This window comes from Oryctolagus cuniculus, chromosome 5, assembly GCF_051225735.1.
Source record: "Oryctolagus cuniculus isolate XC-2025 breed Fujian yellow rabbit chromosome 5, ASM5122573v1, whole genome shotgun sequence".
NCBI lineage: Eukaryota > Metazoa > Chordata > Mammalia > Lagomorpha > Leporidae > Oryctolagus > Oryctolagus cuniculus.
The window spans coordinates 120,632,306-120,650,964 of record NC_142871.1 but is presented as its reverse complement, the minus strand read 5'-3'; the positions used below and the strand labels follow the sequence as shown (position 1 = coordinate 120,650,964).

General features: G+C 36.7%; 2 protein-coding genes across 11 annotated transcripts in view; one reads left to right on the top strand and one right to left on the bottom strand.

Moving 5' to 3' along the window:
• The window catches only part of MMUT (methylmalonyl-CoA mutase), a 30,764-nt gene extending 30,391 nt beyond the window's left edge, over positions 1–373 (bottom strand). For 2 of the 4 annotated variants that reach the window (XM_002714489.6, XM_089333203.1), the window contains exon 1: positions 169–373. The gene's annotated coding sequence lies outside the window, so the exon portion shown is untranslated. The remainder of the gene's footprint in view (positions 1–168) is intronic. The other 2 variants (XM_008263026.5, XM_089333202.1) reach the window with 1 other exon arrangement.
• Positions 140–18,407, top strand: CENPQ (centromere protein Q). Of its 7 annotated transcripts, none has more exons than XM_089333205.1 (10): positions 476–581; positions 3,673–3,723; positions 4,634–4,772; positions 5,551–5,605; positions 7,022–7,133; positions 7,721–7,789; positions 9,606–9,735; positions 15,590–15,700; positions 16,849–16,926; positions 17,587–18,407. In XM_089333205.1, the coding sequence occupies exons 3-10, from the start codon at positions 4,668–4,670 to the stop codon at positions 17,716–17,718; spliced, it is 792 nt and encodes a 263-aa protein (XP_089189331.1). In that variant the 5' UTR covers positions 476–581; positions 3,673–3,723; positions 4,634–4,667; the 3' UTR covers positions 17,719–18,407. The 7 variants fall into 7 exon arrangements, with proteins under 7 accessions (XP_089189330.1, XP_008261250.4, XP_089189331.1 ...); XM_089333207.1 differs by lacking the exon at positions 3,673–3,723 and adding an exon at positions 2,473–2,626 and having other exon boundaries at positions 480–581; XM_089333206.1 differs by lacking the exon at positions 476–581 and adding an exon at positions 2,529–2,626.
• Positions 18,408–18,659: the final 252 nt, after the last annotated feature.

Genomic DNA, 18,659 nt, shown 5'->3' with positions numbered 1-18,659 from the left:
AATGGCTCCGGGGGCTGCTAAAACCACTCTCCCCGGCAGTACTTCCGAATTCTCAAGGACTTCGCCGGAAAATAGTGATCGGTCGGGATGAGAATCTAAACCCGAGAAGAGTGGGAACCTGTCACAGCAGAAAGTAAAAGAAGGAGGAAATAAAGGACAGAGCCTCACAGGAGAGTAGAGGTGCGAGAGAAGCCACAAGAATTTAGCGATGCGAAAGGCTGGCGTGACTCCAGGTGCACAGAGCTACTCACTGTCCCGTCCGTTCCTCTCTGTCCTGTGGGTGAGTACCACTGCTTTTCTGCGCCCGGGGCAGGAGTAGCCAGGGATCCACTCAGCGGGACGCTCTTTTCTCCCGCACTGCGCAAGTGTAAACACCTGGCAGAGCGTCGGGGGGCGGAGGCCGACACCGCCTTCCCTCCAGCCAATCAGATCGCGCTCTCGAGGGCGCGTTTCTGATGACGTTACGAGTAGGCCTAGATGCCCGCCTCCTTCCGCTTTCTTACGGTCTACTTCCGGGTCTTCTCGATTTTCGAGTGTTTGGGCGCGAATTACTTGGAAGGTTGAAGAAGCATCAGTTTGTGGTGAGTCGCGTCTGCGCTTAATGCCCTTGGGTCCGAGTGGAGGGCTAGATTCTGTAGTCCACGTGTTTATGATACACAGGTTTATTAAAGGAGTATTATCTAGCTTTTGAAGAGAAAACGTCTGGTATTCAAACAGATCTGCCCTTTAGAGCCGGGCAGAGACATTTGGTTAGGCTTGAGGGAGCGAGGCCACACATGGTTTTTCCATGTTTCTCTGATCGTCATCAGCATTCTTGAGTCTCTCCCGCAGCCTGTAGTGAGGTTTGCTTTGGCAGGGTTCGTGCTCGTCTTTTGTGCCTACACGGAGGTGTAGAATGAGATACTTGTTCAGCAGTTTGAGCAAGCGGGTGAGGAAAACAAGACTGCCCGGATGCCTCCTTTCTACGGTGCGCTGGTATTCCAGTACACCTGCAGCCGGAAACCACCGGCCCAGCCTTCCTTCTTTTCACTCCTCCCTTGCACATTAAAAGCCTCGTTAGAGTTTTCCTGTCCCTAAACATTCCAGTTTCTTTCGAACTGCCCTGTCATTCAGCTTTTACTGTTTTCTCTTGAATATTTCATTTTTCTTACTTTTGGCTAACTATATCAAAACATAGTTCTAGTATTTTTCTCTGAATACTTTATATTCCCACACATACACATACAAACCAGTTGGAGATAGTAATTTACTCATTTGTCTGATGGAATTTATCACATTGTGTGTATTGTATTCCTCTCTCCCTACTGACTAGGCTGTGGTTTCCTGTAGATCTAGAAATATTGCCTTTCTGTTCATTTTTATATAGACTGCATTCTGCACAACCGTAATGGAAATGATAGCTTTTATTTAATGAGTTATTACTGTGTCCTAAGTGCCATATATATATACACATGTTGTAATCTGTACTAAATCATTTTGGCCTTACAAAGTCTTTGACGTTGATATTTTTATTAACCCATTTTACCAGTGGGGAAACCGAGTTGATTTACTTCCCCAAGCTGGTACAGCTAGTTAAGTGGCAGAGCTAGAATTTGAAGCCTGAACAATGTATTCTCATCTGTGTCTTGCCCTTAACCACTATGGCACTGGATCCCAGCCTAGGTCTGTTTTGCCCCAAGGGACCTTGACAATGTCTGGGAACTACACTGGTTGTCACTACTTTGGGGTGGGGATATTCTATCTTCTAATGGATGGAAAACGTGAATGCTGCTAAACACCTTAAAGTGCAGAGGACAGCCTCACACAGCAAAGAATTATCTCTTCCAAAATGTTGGTAGTGCTAAGGTTGAGAAACTTTCGTGCCTGTGATCAATTGCCTCAAATAGGTACCAGCAAAAACAGTACTTAGCAAACTGGGGCAGAGGGCTGATTTTGTTTTTGTTTTTGGGGTGATACAATGTGTCAGTGTAGGTTCTTGAATGGTAGCAAATGTACCACTTTGGTATGAAATGGTGATAGTGGAGAGATTGGAGTGGCTGGGTGTCGGCAAGGAATAAATAGGAACTCCTATTTATTTTGCTGTAAACCTAAAACATCTGAAAAGTAAAGTCTATTTAAAAATAAATAATATATTAATTAGAAAAATGAATTTCAAAAGACCATAGTCAAGGCCAATTATTTTCAGGTAAGATTAAACACAAATAAAATTCTTCTGTCAAATTGCTATTGAAACTTTTGTTACTCTCATTTTCTGTACTTGAAAAGGATTATACCAGTTAGTAAATTAAATTAAGAATTCAATGTGCTGATTGCACATTAAAGAGAAACTATCAAGGAAAGATGATTAACAAAACCAAATTGTTTTGGCCGGCGCTGCGGCTCACTAGGCTAATCCTCCGCCTGCGGCGCTGGCACACTGGGTTCTAGTCCCGGTCGGGGCACCTGATTCTGTCCTGGTTGCTCCTCTTCCAGTCCAGCTCTCTGCTGTGGCCCGGGAGTGCAGTGGAGGATGGCCCAAGTCCTTGGGCCCTGCACCCACATGGGAGACCAGGAGAAGCACCTGGCTCCTGGCTTCGGATCAGCGCGTTGTACTGGCCACAGCGTGCCAGCTGCAGCGGCCATTGGGGTAAACCAACAGAAAAAGAAGACCTTTCTCTCTCTCTCTCTCACTGTCCACAATGCCTGTCCAAAAAAAAAAAAAAAAAAAAAAATGTAGATAAGTGGCAAGAGCCCACAGACTCAGAAGTAAAATGTAGTAGTTAGGAAGACTTTGGGATGGAGGTGGCTCATGATCTGAGAGGGTAGGAAGAGATGGAAAAAGCAGCTCAGGAAAAGCATACATTGTATGCAAGGGAGGCTGAATTACTCAAAGTGTATTAAGAAAATCAAATCTAGTTAGGGAGATAAAGTTAAGGAGTAATGGGAGAGGGGCCAGCACTATGGCTTAGTGGGTTAGAGCTGCGGCCTGCAACACCTGCAGCCCATAGGGGCTCCAGGTCAATTCCTGGCTGCTCCACTTTCAATCCAGCTCCCTGCAGATGTGCCTAGGAAAGCAGCGGAAGATGGCCCAAATGCTTGGACCTCTTCACGAATGTGGGAGACCCAGAAGAAGCTCTTGGCTCCTGGCTTCAGTCTGGCCCAGCTCTAGCCATTGCAGCCATTTAGAGAGTGAACCAGTGGATAGAAGGTCTGTCTCTCTCTCCCTCCTTCCCTCCCTCCCTTTCTGTCGCTCCTTCTCTCTCTCTAACTCTGCCTTTTAAATTAAATAAATCTTAAAAAAAAAAAAAAGACAAGTGGATGTAGACTTTACCTCTAATTAATAGTAATAAAGAAGAATTTGCATCACCATTCATCTGATATCTCTGCCCTTACTTGCCCCTTACCTCAGTGCTTTTATTCAGTTAGCAAACTGAACTATCCTACGTGTCAACCCTTCAGGAGAGATCCAGAAGTGGCACTCTCAGTATAGGGCATGGATGTCAAGTGAAGGAATCAGATGTCTTAGGAATGGAACAAAGCATAGAGACTGAGTGTAAAAGAAGATAGCACATTGTTGGAGACCTGAGTAAAACTGATATTTTGTTACCTGCTACGATTTTAACTGATTTGACATGTAGTCCCTAAAAGTAGCTTGTGGTCATTCAGCTAATTTTTTCCCACTATATTTTTCAGTCTTACTGAAAAAGAAAAAGAAAGAAAGAAAAAAGTTGATGCTTTTAAAATGTAAGGAAATAGATTTACCAGAGTACTTCCTTTATTTTCTGTTTCTAGCTCTACAAACTCTACATATATATTTGAACTATATTGATGTAATTAATTCTGGATGTTTAGGAGAGTGCTAATGACTAATTTATATTGGTAGCTTTATACACATTAAAAAAAAGTCACACCCATACATGTGTACACATATTCCTTGTATACTGCACCTAACCCTAAGCTATACTATTTATGGTCTAATATAAAAAAGTAGCCTATTCCCCTGTTCCTTTTATCAGAAATGAAATTGTTAATAAATGATTATTAGAAAGGGAAAAGGAGTTACTCTCATTCTTGTCACTGACATCGGAGAACAGGATAATCAGTATCCCCTGTACCCTTGTTAAAATGCAGATAGCACAAATTGTATTACAACTTAAATCCTTATAAGTGACAGACCATCACATGAGTTTCCACAGCATAGAGTGACAATATAATTCTAAAAAGTATCTCCTTTAGTCTTTGGCGTAAGTTGAGGAATGGTAAGTCCTTTACTTAAGACCTGAGTAATACTCTTTGGACTGACATTATATTTAACCACTTTATGTTTTCATTATCTTAAATTTAAACAGGGAGATATTGTTATTGTATGGGGGAGTATAAAGTAAGAGGTTTGAAAGCTTTTCTAAAGCCATACAAATGGAAGTAATTTCAAGGAATAAAATTTAATTAGATAATTTGGTTAGATATTCTCTTTCTGGTGACAGCCAAAGTTAGTTGTATTGAAATGCATTTAAATGTTTTTAAAACAGCATACTATTTCCAAACTTTTATTTATTATTTTTTAAAAAAGAATTTGGAACTATTATAGTTAATCTTTAAAGCAAAATATTTTGTAAAGCTTTAGCATTTTTCTGTGTTCTTTTCATCTGCACAGATGTTTGAAGAACTGTTATAATTGCACTATTTAGATGAAGATGCCTGGTAAAACAAATGTTTCCAAGAAGTCTCAGCAGGTAAAAAGAAATCCAAAAAGAAAAATTGATGATGAAGAAGTAAAGTTGCCAGAGAAAGAGGTAATGAAAATATCAAGTTTATCATTTAGAACTGTTAGAAATATCATCTGTTCTTTGAAAGAGAGTATGTGAAGACTAAAAGTCAGTTTTACTACAAATTGTAATTCATATCATTGTGTGGGAGCTCTTGCAACATGATTCGTAAAGTTACCAGATAAAAATTGTTGTTTACTTCAGTTTCTAAAAGGCATTTACCATAGTATTCTTTGGAGAAAAGAGTATCATGAGGCATTGCTAGCATGTTTAAAATGGAAGACCAGAAATAAAATGGACAAATCCATTTGTTAAAAGACATTTGTTAAATGAAAATGAAATATGTCTGTTGGTTGACTAGATTTTTATTGACATAGAGAAAAGGTAGTTTGGGAGGAATTAGCTCCTTCCTACCATCATCTTGCCCCTCTTTTAAAAAAAGAGTAAATGATTTACTTAGGGATGGGTTTTGTTTGTTTGTTTCTTGTTTTTGCCTGGGTTTTACCCTATTTGTTAGGCAATGCTTATATTTGTTTTGTAGATAAAGTATGTAATACTTTGGCTGTAAAGTGAGTAAAGATTTAGTTAAAACATTTTTTGATGAAGTATAAAATTCTTTCACCATTGTCCAAGAACCACTTTCTTATATCCTCTGCTTGTGTGCCACATAAAAGTAGTAATGTATTTTTGTTCTATCAGAAAGTATGTGGATACTGTTAGATAAACAAGACAAGTCTGTGGCAAAAAAAAAGGCTTTTTTATCTAACATTTTATTCTGTGTGTGTGTATATGTTTTCTCCTATAGGTTAGAAAAACAGTAAAAAGAAATAAAAATCATACAAAACGTCTGTCTTCTGAAGGTAGTTATTTCCTATATACTGTTTAACCTGTGTCTTTCTCAAGCTTGTGTGTATTTGTGAGAAAGTTCTCAGCATCTTGCTTATGAATTCCACAATAGCAAAAGATAGTAATAACCGCATTGCATTTTTGGAAAAATATGTACTACTAGTTACTCAGGTAATTTGGTCAGCTGAAATTTTCTTAGCATATCTAGTAAAGTACTGTTGTGGCTTCTTTGCCACTGAGTTGATAGGAACTAGTTTGGAGTGAGTTTCTTTGGAGTAGACATCTTTTCTTTTATTTTAATATATTTATTTATATATTTGAAAGGAAGAGTTAGAAAGAGAGAGACAGAGATCTTCCATCTACTGGTTCACTCCCCAAGTGGCTGCAACAGCCAGGACTGGGCCAGGGTGAAACCAGGAGCCAGGAGCTTCTTCCAGGTATCCCATGTAGGTGCAGGTGCCAGCCCCACTGTATTTTCTTTTCTTTTCAAACACTTATTTGTTTATTTGAAAGGCAAAGTTACAGAGAGAGAGAGAGAGACAGAGGCAGAGGCAGAGAAAGAGAAATCTGATACAGTCCCCAGGTTGCTTCGTTGGCCAGGAGCTTCATCTGGGTCTCCCACATAGGTAGCAGGGACCTAAGCACTTAGACCATCCTCTGCTGCTTTCCCAAGCACATTAGCAGAGAGCTGGATCACATGTGGAGCAGCTAGGACTTGAATCAGTGCCCAAATGGGATGCTGGTGCTGCAGACAGGGGTTTAACCCACTTTGTCACTGTGCTGGCACCCCGGTGTATTTTCTTAAGCATTGCTTCTTTGTGGAAGGATTCCCTACCTCTCTTCACTCAAGACCAGATTCTGGTTTTATACTTCCATAGCAAACAGTACTTTTTTTTTTTTTTTTTTTGGCCTGTTTTGCACATCTGTAATTTGTTTAGTATTCTTTCTCTCTAAAACTAGTTTTAATGACAGCCGATACTATATCTCCCTTGTTTATTTCTTTTAAGTTTGGTCAACACTGAATATTGTGGTTTCGTTAAGCTGTTTTGTTCCAGTTGCCATTTGCTATTTGATAGAAATAGTTTTCTAGTCTTCCCAATGAAACCTTTAAGGAATTCAGGTCTTTTTTGAAAACCAAATTTTTAATAATTATAGCTTTATTCTTCACTTTAAATTATTTGCTTTGAGTTTATATTTTAGTATTAGTTAATAGTATTCCAGTTAACCTAATAGCAACTTTATATTGAACACCTGACATGCTTTAGCTGTGCACTACAAAATAAACAGTTATACAACAAAATAAACAGTTATACAACTTTATTGTATTTGATTCTTATATATACATAAACTTTTTAAATTGAATAAATCAATTTTTAAGTAAAAACATGCAACCTTCTGGATTGAACAGTCTCTTCTATCACCAATGACAGGGCAAACAAATCTAAAACGGGTAAAGATAAGCTCCACCAAGAGAAAAACTTGGCAGCCTCTTTCAAGGAGTACCAGAGAGCATTTGCAAACTATGATGGAATCAGTAATAATGTAAGTCTAAATACTTCTGTTTCACTCTTGGTTCCTACGTATGTATTTGCCATAAACATCTTTCTAAATATTACTATCTATCTATCTATCTATCTATATATGGAAATAGAGCAATTTTCTATCTCAGAAGAAGATATTAGCCATCAATAAAAAAAGTTTTACTTCTAGAAACTTGGAATTCCATCAGTGAAATAAAAACCGAGTCTATGTGGCCTGATCTGTATATAAAATTTTAGCTTGTTTTGTCAATAGAGATTCTTTAATAAGAAGTTACGTTGAAAATGACACTTCATATGGATGCCACTATCTTAGAGGGGATACAGAAAAACTAAAACTATTCTGCTGTCATGGAACTGAACTTTGTCAGAGAATTCAGAAATATAAATTAATTATTACTCTACAATATAATAGAAATAACAAAAGAAAAACTTTAATGTACCCTTGTTTAAGATGTGGTTAATTTAAAAGGAAAATTGATTGATCCTGCCTAACGAGTGAATGGGACATGTCAGAGAAATAAGAGAGAAAAAATACACATTGTATTATTTGTGTTTCAAAATAATATTTAGTTTTTTTTTATTTTCTAGAGCAATTTTGAGTAACACTATTAAAGACAAAGAACAAATTCAATATCATCTCAACTGTCTGAAGAAAAGGTAATGTAGTTATGAAATTGGAAATGGTTAGAAAATAATTTTGCTAAAACAGACATTGTTGGAATGTAAAATTTTTTTAAGATGTTGAACAATTTGGAAATATATATTCTTTCTCCCTAGATGATTGCTGCATATGTTTATGATAAGTTTCACAGAAGTTTACAAAAGTACATCACACTGTACTATGTTGATATTTGAAAATTATTTTCTCAACTACTTTGTTTCATTTTGTACCACATTCCTCTATCTGATATTTTTGCTAATGCTGTTTTTCCTTCACTTCATATTGTATTCCATTGTTTGCACAAGCAAGACATAATTGTTTTCTATGATATTATAGCTTTTCACCTGCGGCAAGTCACTAATAGAAGTTTTTTCTCAAGTGTTCTTTTTAAAAAAAAAAAAAGATTTAAGTATTTTTTTGAAAAACAGAGTTACATAGACAGAGCTCTTCCACCTTCCAGTTCAACCAGTTCCACTCACTCCCCAAACGTGTGTGTGTGTGTGTGTGTGTGTGTATGTATTATATCTCAAGGCCTGCTTGTTTTCTCACTTTTACTTTCACAACTCTCTTTAGTTCCCAGAGTAACCATACCAAAGATACTGTAACTTCTAGTGATACAGCAGAGGAGTATATAGCAAACTGATCCTAATTGACTCTAATAAATTTTGTAGGGTGGCATTTTTGAAAGTATATTTGAAACACTTGTTCTTATAGATAATCACTGAATAAAAGTCCTATTTGAGAAGCAATATTTGGGTACCCTAACATATAAAAAGCCCTGTAGTAAGTAAGTTTGTTTTACTTTGTCTAACCTAGCACATCCCAAATTGATATTCACCATAGGAACTCTTTTTCATACATTAGTCTCTTCTCTTCTTTTGTCTGCATGATAGTTCCTTTCTTTTAGTACATTTTTTTAATTTTCAGTGGTTCTCAGTAGATTAAAACTGTGGTCATAGGCAACACCCTATATGTTTTTTTTTAGTCTTGTGAAGAAAGAAGAAATGACCCTTAGTTTCAGTTAGAAACTTCTGAGAGGTAGTCTCTGATTGGTCCATTTGAGGGGATAAACCTATCCTTGTACAACCTATCCTTGTACTGATTTTGTGACAACAGCTACAGAGAGTGTGATTGATACAATATGCCTACCACAGTGATCAAACATGGTGTTCCTAGGCAAACAAAATTGTTAGTCACTATAGTTTCTAGAAGAAACTGCTCTATAAAAACATTTTATAAGTGGTTATTATGTGTTGTTGATACACTTTAATTAACTTTTAGAACAAACTTCCTAGAAAGAGACCTTCTCTTCTGGGTTTTTTTTTTTTTTTGCCAGTAGCAGGCTGTTTTGATTATAACTGCCCTGTAGTATATCTTGAAATCTTGATAATAGTTTAGAACACAGCTCTTTAGTCTTAGTATTTTATCTGTATTAAACTTTTTGAAACTCAGTTTTCTTTGAAATTGCTTTGAGTAACAAGTGAAAATTCTTGTATTGGTTGCATTCTCTTAAATAAATGTGATTTAAGGCTCAGGGTCAAAGTGCCAGTTCAAGTCACAGGCTGCTCCACTTCAGATTCAGCTCCCTGCTAATGTTCCTGGAAAGATGACTGCAATACTTGGACCCTTACCACCCATGTAAGAGACCCAGATGGAGTTCCGAGCTCCTGGTTTTCATTCTGGGACAGACCCCACTGTTTTCATGTGAAAAGTTAACCAGCAGATAGAAGATCTCTTTATTTGGCTCTCCTTCTCTCTGTCACTTTGCCTTTCAAATAAATAAATAAATGATGTTTTGATTGTATTCTCTAGGTTGCTACAACTGTATGAAACTCTCAAAGCCCCTTCCAAAAAGCTAAAAGATTTAACTAATGTGTCAAGTCTACTGAATATGGAAAGAGCACAGGAAAGAGTTAATGAAGATGGTCTGACATTACTACAGGTATGAAATTTGAAGAGAATCCATAATTAGAGGGATTAGGGAAAAGGAAGAGATTAAAAGTATTTAAAATTAACATGATATTCTTTCAGTATTGAATGCTAATTCTTGGGCAAACTTTTTCATTAATTTTTTTTTGGTTATTGTTTAATCAAAGTCAAAAGTTTGCTTGACTTTCGGACCTTTAAGGTTGAAGTTTTTCTGATTTATTTGTTGTCAAATAGCAGTCCTGTTCTCACCAGACTACTAACTTGAACTGAACTATCTTATTATTTCTAATTAACAAGTTATAGGAACTTCTCACTAAATGAAATTTCAAAACATATTTATTTTTCCTTATATATGACAAGAAAATACAATCATCATCATCTTTGTCATTATAATTGCTAATATGTACTGAATACTTTCTACTTAATTATTATATAGTAATATCCTTTTCTTCTTTCAATGGCTTAAAGAGTCTATAACTTAAATAATCCTCATTTTACAAATGCAGTAAAAAGAATACTACTATTTGTAACTGAGCTTTCAGCAAACTGCTTAAACGTGAGACATAAACCTTAGGCTCACTTCAGAGCATGATTTTTTTTTTTTTTAATTATTTGAAAGGCAGAGTTCGAAGAGAGAGAGAGTTCTTCCATCCACTGATTCATTCCCCTGATGGCTGCAATGACTGTGGCTGGGCCAGGCCGAAGCCAAGGAGCCAGTAGTTTCTTCTGGGTCTCCCACATGGGTGTAGGTGCCCAGGGACTTGGCCCATCTTCCACTGCTTTCCCAGGCGTGTTTGTAGGGAGCTGGATCAGAAGTGGAGCAGGTGGGGCTCAAACTGGTGCCTATATGGGATGACAGCACGACAGGCTGTGACTTAAGCCACTATACCACAGTGCCAGTCCCAAGAGCATGATTCTTAAGCATTATGTTATTTTGCATCCTAATGGAAAATAATATTAATTGTCATAATTAATTTCAAGCATTTAATTAGTAGATCTGTAAACAACCTTAAAAACTTGCCAAATAATTACAAAAACTAAAAAAATAAAATATCAGGCCACATATATCCCTTGGACTTTTTTAAATAGTTTGTAGATGTGGTACTTAAATGTTTTTTAACATTTCAGTAAGTTTTGAATAGCAATAGCTTATGCAAGGAATACATCACCAAGAATTTCTAATTCAAAAATCACAAACAATATACTCCAGTTCTTGCATAGGATTGAGAATAAAGTTGAAGGGATAGGTTTCTGGAAAACAAATCTACATATATTGTAAGATAATAGGCCTATGTTTCATTGTGGGTGCTTCACTTTATTCATAGTTTTAACATATATTTAATTTTTACCCTAATATTACAATGTTTTCAGGGCATTTTTTCAGTATTGGTACTAATACCACTATTTAATAAACATTTAGGTAGCATTAATTTATCTTAATATAATTTAAAGTATAACGGTATGTTATTTTAACATTTACTGTTTCTACAAATCAGTTTAAGTTTTTCTGAAGTAATAAACCTTAATGTGCTTTTTTCAATTGTTGGAAGCATATCTTGTTTACAGTTTAAATTAGGCATCCAAATGACAGAGCATAAGTGTAGTTCATGGTTTCCTTGGTAGTCAGTTACTCAGTGGAAGCACCATCAGCCTTTTAGGCAGAAGAGTTCTTCATTGGCACAAGAGGATCGTTTAACTAGCGGTTAGTAAACTGTCTTATCCATGAATTTTTTTAGTGTATGGCTTAATTAGAAACATGTCTTTTCCTACTGCAGTGTAGTTATTTCTGTTGATAATTTTCTAGAACTTCTAACAGTATCAGAAGTTTTACTCATTCAGCCACATGTTCATTGTAACTAACCTAAGAGATGATGTAGAATAAGGGCAATCAATGGTGATCAAAATTTTGAGAGAGTCCTGTGAAAAGATAAAATTAGTTTATAAAAACTTCTAAACTAATCTTATAAAAACTGTGACACTGGATTTCAAAATCAGAATTGGCATACGAATTTTTGAAAATGAAGACTAAAAATAACATTTTTAAAGACAACAAAAGTATGCCTAAAGGATGTGTACAAAATATTTGACTACTTAACCTGATTTTTCAAGCTAACTGAAAGAAATGTGGAAAACTGACAGAGGTATAGAAAAAATCCTAAACCAGATTACTGTCAACAAATAATGTTACAAAATTCAGGAAAGAATTATACATAAAAGGAAAAAATATTTTACAGGTTTGCAGAATAGAAGAAACACTGAAGCAAATAAAAAACAGATAATGAGCCGGCGCCGTGGCTCAATAGGCTAATCCTCCACCTTGCGGCGCCGGCACACCGGGTTCTAGTCCCGGTTGGGGCGCCGGATTCTGTCCCGGTTGCCCCTCTTCCAGGCCAGCTCTCTGCTATGGCCAGGGAGTGCAGTGGAGGATGGCCCAGGTGCTTGGGCCCTGCACCCCATGGGAGACCAGGAAAAAGCACCTGGCTCCTGGCTCCTGCCAGGATCAGCGCGGTGCGCCGGCTGCAGCGGCGGCCATTGGAGGGTGAACCAACGGCAAAGGAAGACCTTTCTCTCCCTGTCTCTCTCTCTCACTGTCCACTCTGCCTGTCAAAAAAAAAAAAAAAAAAAAAAAAAAAAAAAAAAGATAAAAAACAGATAATGTCTGTTATAAATAGAAGATAAAATAAAAACAAAATTTTCAGAATCATAAAGACGTTTTTAAGAAGAATTGAGGGAGGCCGACGCCGCAGCATAGCAAGTAAGGCTGCTGCTTGCAGTGCTGGCATCCCATATGGGTGCTGGTTCATGTCTCAGCTGCTCCACTTCTGATCCAGCTCTCTGCAGTAGAAGATGGCCCAATTCCTTGGGCCCCTGCACCCATGTGGGAGACCTGGAAGAAGCTCCTGGCTCCTGGCTTCAGATCAGCGCAGCTCCAGGCATTGCAGCCATCTGGGGAGTGAACCAGCAGATGGAAGAACGAACTCTCTCTCTCTCTCTCTCTGCCTCTGCCTCTCTGTTACTCTGTCTTTCAAATAAATAAATCTTAAAAAAAAAAAAAATGGAGCCTGGGCCTTCCCCTATTAAAAAAAAAAAAAATACCACAATGAGATACCACCCCACCCAGTCAGCAAATGATAGCAAGGCTATTGAGAAAGGGGAACTCTTGCACACTGTTGAGAATTTAAATTAGTGCAGCCACTGTGGAAAACAGTATGGAACTTTCTTTAAAAGCTGGAAATGGAATTGACATGTGATCCAGCAATCCCACTACTGGGTATCAAAAGACATGAATTGATTATATCAGAGATGCCTGCTCCACCATGTTTTCAGCAACACTGCTCACAAGAGCCAAAATACAGACTCAACCAAGGTGTCCATCATCAGATGAATGGTATATATATATACCATGGTATATATATATATATATATATATATATATATATATATATATACACACACACACACACACACACCATTCAGCTATTTAAAAAGAACGGAATCCTGTCATTTATAACATCACATTGAGTGAAATAAACCAGACACAGGAAAATAAACACCACATGTTTTCCTTTATATGTGAGAGCTAAGATTAAAAAAAAATCCCAATACAGACTATTTAATTAGTAGAGGCTTGGAGAGGCTAGGAGTTTGGGTTAAAAAATAATAAGGGGAGCTGGTTGCAGTTCATTAATTGTGACAGAGACACTAACATGAGATGTTATACAGGGAAATGGAATGGGGGAATATATTGGAACTCTTTGTATTACTGCGTTAAAATTTTTGTTTTATGAAGTAAAACTATTCTGAAATGTTTTTAAAAATATGTATCAACAAAGCATATCCAATTAGGAACCTATTCAAACAAAATGTAAAGATAGTTGCAGTTTATGAGAAAATCAGGAACGTGAGCACTAACTGTATAATTAGTATTAAGGAATGTATTAGGGTTTAAAATGTGATAATGATTTTATGGTCATGTGTTTATTTTTTTTTTAAGATTTTATTTATTTATTTGAGAGAGTTACAGACAGTGAGAGAGAGAGAAAGGTCCTCCATCCGCTGGTTCATTCCCCAAATCACAATGGCTGGAGCTGCACCGATCCGAAGCCAGGAGCCAAGAACTTCCTCCGGGTCTCCCACGTGGATACAGGGGCCCAAGGACTTGGGCCATCTTTCACTGCCTTCCCAGGCCATAGCAGAGAGCTGGAATGGAAGAGGACTGCTGGGACACGAACTGATGCCCATATGGGATGCCGGCGCCGCAGGTGGCAGATTAACCTACTGCTCCACAGCGCCGGCCCCCGTCATGTGTTTATTAAGTCCTTTAGAGCTACACACTGAAGTATTTATGTATGAAATGGTAGGATATCTAGGATTTGCTTCACAATAGTACAGGGGAAGAAATGAATGGAGTTAGAGATGAAATAAGGTGGTCGTGAGTTAATAATTACAGTTGGGATAGGTATATGAGGGTTCGTGATAACATCTTGTCTTATTTTCTGCAGTTGAAATTTTCCACAATAAAAAAATTGAACTCTCTTCTGTGGAGTTTACATTCTAGTGAGTAGAGCTCATGGTCCCAAATCTTACAAACCCAGGGATTGGCACTCTGACTATAAAGGGCTAGACATTTACTTTAGCCTTTGTGTACCACATAGAGTCTCTGTTGCATATCCTTTTGTTCTGTTATTGTTCTACCCATCCTTTAAAATGTAATAACAAGTTCATAGTTCTTGGACTATACAAAAGCATCCCATGAGCTGTTGCAAACCATTGCAGGTATCATTGTACCCTTTTTTTGAAAAATATGTTAATTCAGAAAGCTACAGTAAAAGATACATCAAAATATTTGTGAAAAAAATTTAATTTAAAGATGTTTATTTTGTTGACAAAATATTTGAAATCTACAAATAGTTGTTTCATAACATGCATTTCTATGAAATTTTTAAAACCCCATTGTATGCATGGATTTCAAAATTTTTTGCACCAAAATAAACTTACCTTTTAATTTCTTTTTGAAGAGCCTTCATATGTTTCTTGAGGAAGACTTCTGAAGTCACCAACAGCATTTCTGCTTCTGCTATTTGGAGAAAGACATAGAAACAGAGTTTGACTGTGTTGCGAGCAAGATTTAAGAGTGATTATGTCTGTATTTTTTCTATAGGACTTATTCACTTGTTCTTTAATCCCTACAAGCAATGCTTATCATTATCTATTGCTAGGATTAGATTTCAAAGTAGGGCAGCACTTAATACCCTTCAGAAAACTAGAAGGTAGTTGATTGTCTAGTTGGCTTGCAAATAGCACATCCCTGATATTTTCATACTCTTTTCTTTGGTTTCTCATTTTTAGGTTGTCATTCTCTTTAAATCATATATTCCTTTAATGTGGGAAACATTGTTTTTCATTAATATGCATTCCTAGCCTGCTTTCTTTTAGCAAATTAAAATAGCAGATACTCAAACATTACTAAATAAATGTAAAACTAAATTGGGAATTTTTCTGCTACACCAAGCTGTATGATTCTTAAGGAAGTCTGCTCTATTTGCTGTCATCAGTCCTTGGGCTCTGCAAGATTTAATTTTGGTTCTTCCAGGATGTCTGTTCCTGGAAGCCTTGGTTAAATTTTTAGGGAAGCATTTATGTACATGGGATATCTCTCCTCCACATTCCAGGAAAATTGTTCCCTTGTGATGAAATATTATGTTGGCAAACCAGCTTTCTAGGAAGTCTGTAATAAAAATAAATTCACCAGTTTCTTCCAAAAGTACTTTAATATCCATGATGTTTTAAAATGCACATATATAGCAACATATGCTAGAGCTTAATAATACATTTAATTAAAAATAGTAATTTTTTTTCTGATTCAGGAAGAAATAGATAAACTAGTGGAGACCACAGAGTTGATGACTGGGAAGATTCAGAGCCTAAAGAACAAAATACAGATTCTGGCAAGTGAGGTAGAAGAGGAGGAGCAGAAGGTAAAACATTTATTATTGTTAGAGTAAAAGTATTGCTAAACTTTGGGTGTAATTTTCAATGTTTAAATTTTATCAGAACTCAGAATCAGCCCTTGAGGCATTTGGAGCTGGCTAAAAAGCCCATGAGAGTTTCTCAGGCATGGAAAGCCAAGACACTGTGACAAAAAATGACCTAAATGAAAGATCTCTGTGAGTGAGATCCCAGTGGAAAGAACGGGCCATCAAAGAAGGAGGTACCTTTCTCTGAAGGGGGGAGAGAACTTCCACTTTGAATATGGCCTTGTCTAAATAAGGTCAGAGTTTGTGAACTCAAGAGGCTTCCTTAGCCTTGGCAGCTCATGACAAGAGCTTCTACCTGTCAAATTAAAAAAAAAAAAAAAGGGCCAGTGCCGTGGCTCACTTGGTTAATCCTCCACCTGCAGCGCTGGCATCCCATATGGGCGCCAGGTTCTAGTCCCGGTTGCTCCTCTTCCAGTCCAGCTCTCTGCTGTGGCCTGAAAGGGCAGTGGAGGATGGTCCAAGTGCTTGGGCCCCTGCACCCACATGGGAGACCAGGGAGAAGCACCTGGCTCCTGGCTTCAGATCGGCGCAGCGTCGGCCGTAGTGGCCATTTGGGGAGTGAACCAATGTAAAGACCTTTCTCTCTCTCTCTCTCTCTCTCTCTCACTGTCTATCACTCTACCTGTCAAATTAAAAAAAAAAAAAAAAAAAAGAGTCTCGGGTTATTACTGATATTATAAATAAGAGTGTCAATTGTTAAATCAATAACAGGAGTCATTGTGCCCTTATTCCCCATGTAGGATCTCTGTCCTTAATGTGTTGGACTATGCAAATTAATGGTAAAAATAGTCTTCAAACAGTACTTTATACTTTGTGTGTCTGTGGGGTACAATCTGTTGAAATCTTTACTGTATAGAAAGATAATTAAAAAAGAATCTTAATGAAGAATGGGATGGGAGAGGGAGTAGGAGATGGGATGGTTTGAGATGGGAGGAAAAACCGCTATAATCCAAAAGTTGTACTTTCGAAATTTATATTTATTAAATAAAAGTTTTCCAAAAAAAACTTGTCAGAATCACTTGTGAGTATAATGAGATGAGAGAAATAAGCCTTTTGAAATAATCTTTAACTTTCTTTTTCTACTTTAGATGCTTCAAATGAGTAGTAGCGGGGTACTCTCTCTTCCACAGCTTTCTCAGAACAGTCTGAAAGCACCCACACTTCAGGTAAGTACTCATTTACCATATTCACTGTACCTAATTAGTCATTTATATATCACTTATATATATATATATATACACACACACACATATACATTGATATATATATATAAACATATCCTATTTCATCACTAGCTGTATAACATTTGATTACATGATACATAATACTATGCTTTGTAAATTACTGATAGAAATAATTTTTGTATTACAGATAATGCAGGGTACACCCTTATTACTTATATCTATACATTTGTACATATGCTAACTGTAAGATATCTTTCTGGAAGTAAACTTTGATGGTTATATTTGCATGTTTCTAATAATTGCTTATAGCGCTTTATAAGATAGCACTGCATTATTTGTAGTAAATTCTACACTGATACTTTTTATTTTTCTTCAAAGGATCTCAGCAGATAGTGTACTGTAAATGATTTTAGCAGTTGAAAATCATCATACTTTCTCAAAAAATAATTCAGGATTTTCCTACCTATAATCCATCAATAGGACTAAGGACAGGGAAAGATAGATTTGAAAAATGAATGGCTGTGAGTGGACAGTTACTGAAGTTGGGTGATGTGTACTAGATTATTATACAATTCTCTCTATCATACATTTGACATTTTTCCTAATAAAATGTTAAAATGAATTATACTATCTTACCCACAGAAAGAAATTTTGACACTAATTCCAAACCAGGATGCTCTCCTAAAGGACTTGGATGTTCTTCATACTTCATCCGAGGTGAAAAACATGTTAATCTTCATCGAAGAAGCCTATAAGAAACTAGAGACCTCTTGAAGAATTTTTTTATATGTTCCATATTAAGTTTTTACTTTTGAATTTGTAGTTGTTAACGTATACTGATATTATAAGCACTGAAGCTTGTTATTTCCTAATATGCACTTTAAAATTAACTTCTGGAAGCAAGTGTTTGACTTGGTGGTTAAGACCATTGTGCCCCACATTGTAGTGCCTACGTTCAGCTACCTTCTAGCTACAGCTTCCTGGAGTTCTATCTAGTTTTTCATGTGCAGATTTTGGGAATCATTCATGATGGCTCAAGTAACTGAGTCCCTGCAGCCCACATGGGAGACCTAGATTGTGTTCCTGACCCCAGAGTTTGGCCCGAACCCATCCCTGACTGTTGTGGACATTTGGGAAGTAAGTCAATCAATCCATCCATCCATCTTCATCTTAAATAAATAACATTTTAAAAATAAATTAAAAAATAAAATTAGTCTCTGTAGTTCTATTATTAATATCTAATATAGTCCTGAACTTTTTTTATCAATTGCTAATCTAATAAGTCAGTATTTATATTGCTATATTTTTAATTATTTTCCTAAAACTATAAACTAAAAATAGTTATGATCTTTTTGTTTGGAATTCATTTATTGGTTACCATAGAGAACTTAGGATAATATAATTTAATATATGTAAAGTGTTTATGTGGTGCCTGATGAATAAACCATAAGTATTTGCTATCACTCATTCTATAGCTGCAGTTTCTTTCTGGTCAACTGGAACATGAGAAACCCTCAAATGCCTGTACTATGTTTCCTAATTCCTTAGTCTTTATGGAGAGTTAAGGTTTGTTGGGTATTTTTAACTTCGAAGGTAGCATCAACTTTTTTTTTGTTTGTTTGTTTGTTTTTGTTTTTTTTTTTGTGCTCTGAGCGTTTTATTTAAACCTCTTTAAAGACCGAGACCAGCTGTGCTGTGGACAGCAGAGCGCGGCC

What these genes read in the sequence shown, in the direction of transcription:
- CENPQ (XM_089333204.1), top strand. Translation starts at nt 4,668, where the DNA reads ATGAAGATGCCTGGTAAAACAAATGTTTCCAAGAAGTCTCAGCAGGTA. An exon ending in CTCAACTGTCTGAAGAAAAG is followed by an intron (nt 7,790 to 9,605) that starts GTAATGTAGTTA and finishes TGTATTCTCTAG; the next exon opens with GTTGCTACAACTGTATGAAA. An exon ending in TGAAAGCACCCACACTTCAG is followed by an intron (nt 16,927 to 17,586) that starts GTAAGTACTCAT and finishes TCTTACCCACAG; the next exon opens with AAAGAAATTTTGACACTAAT.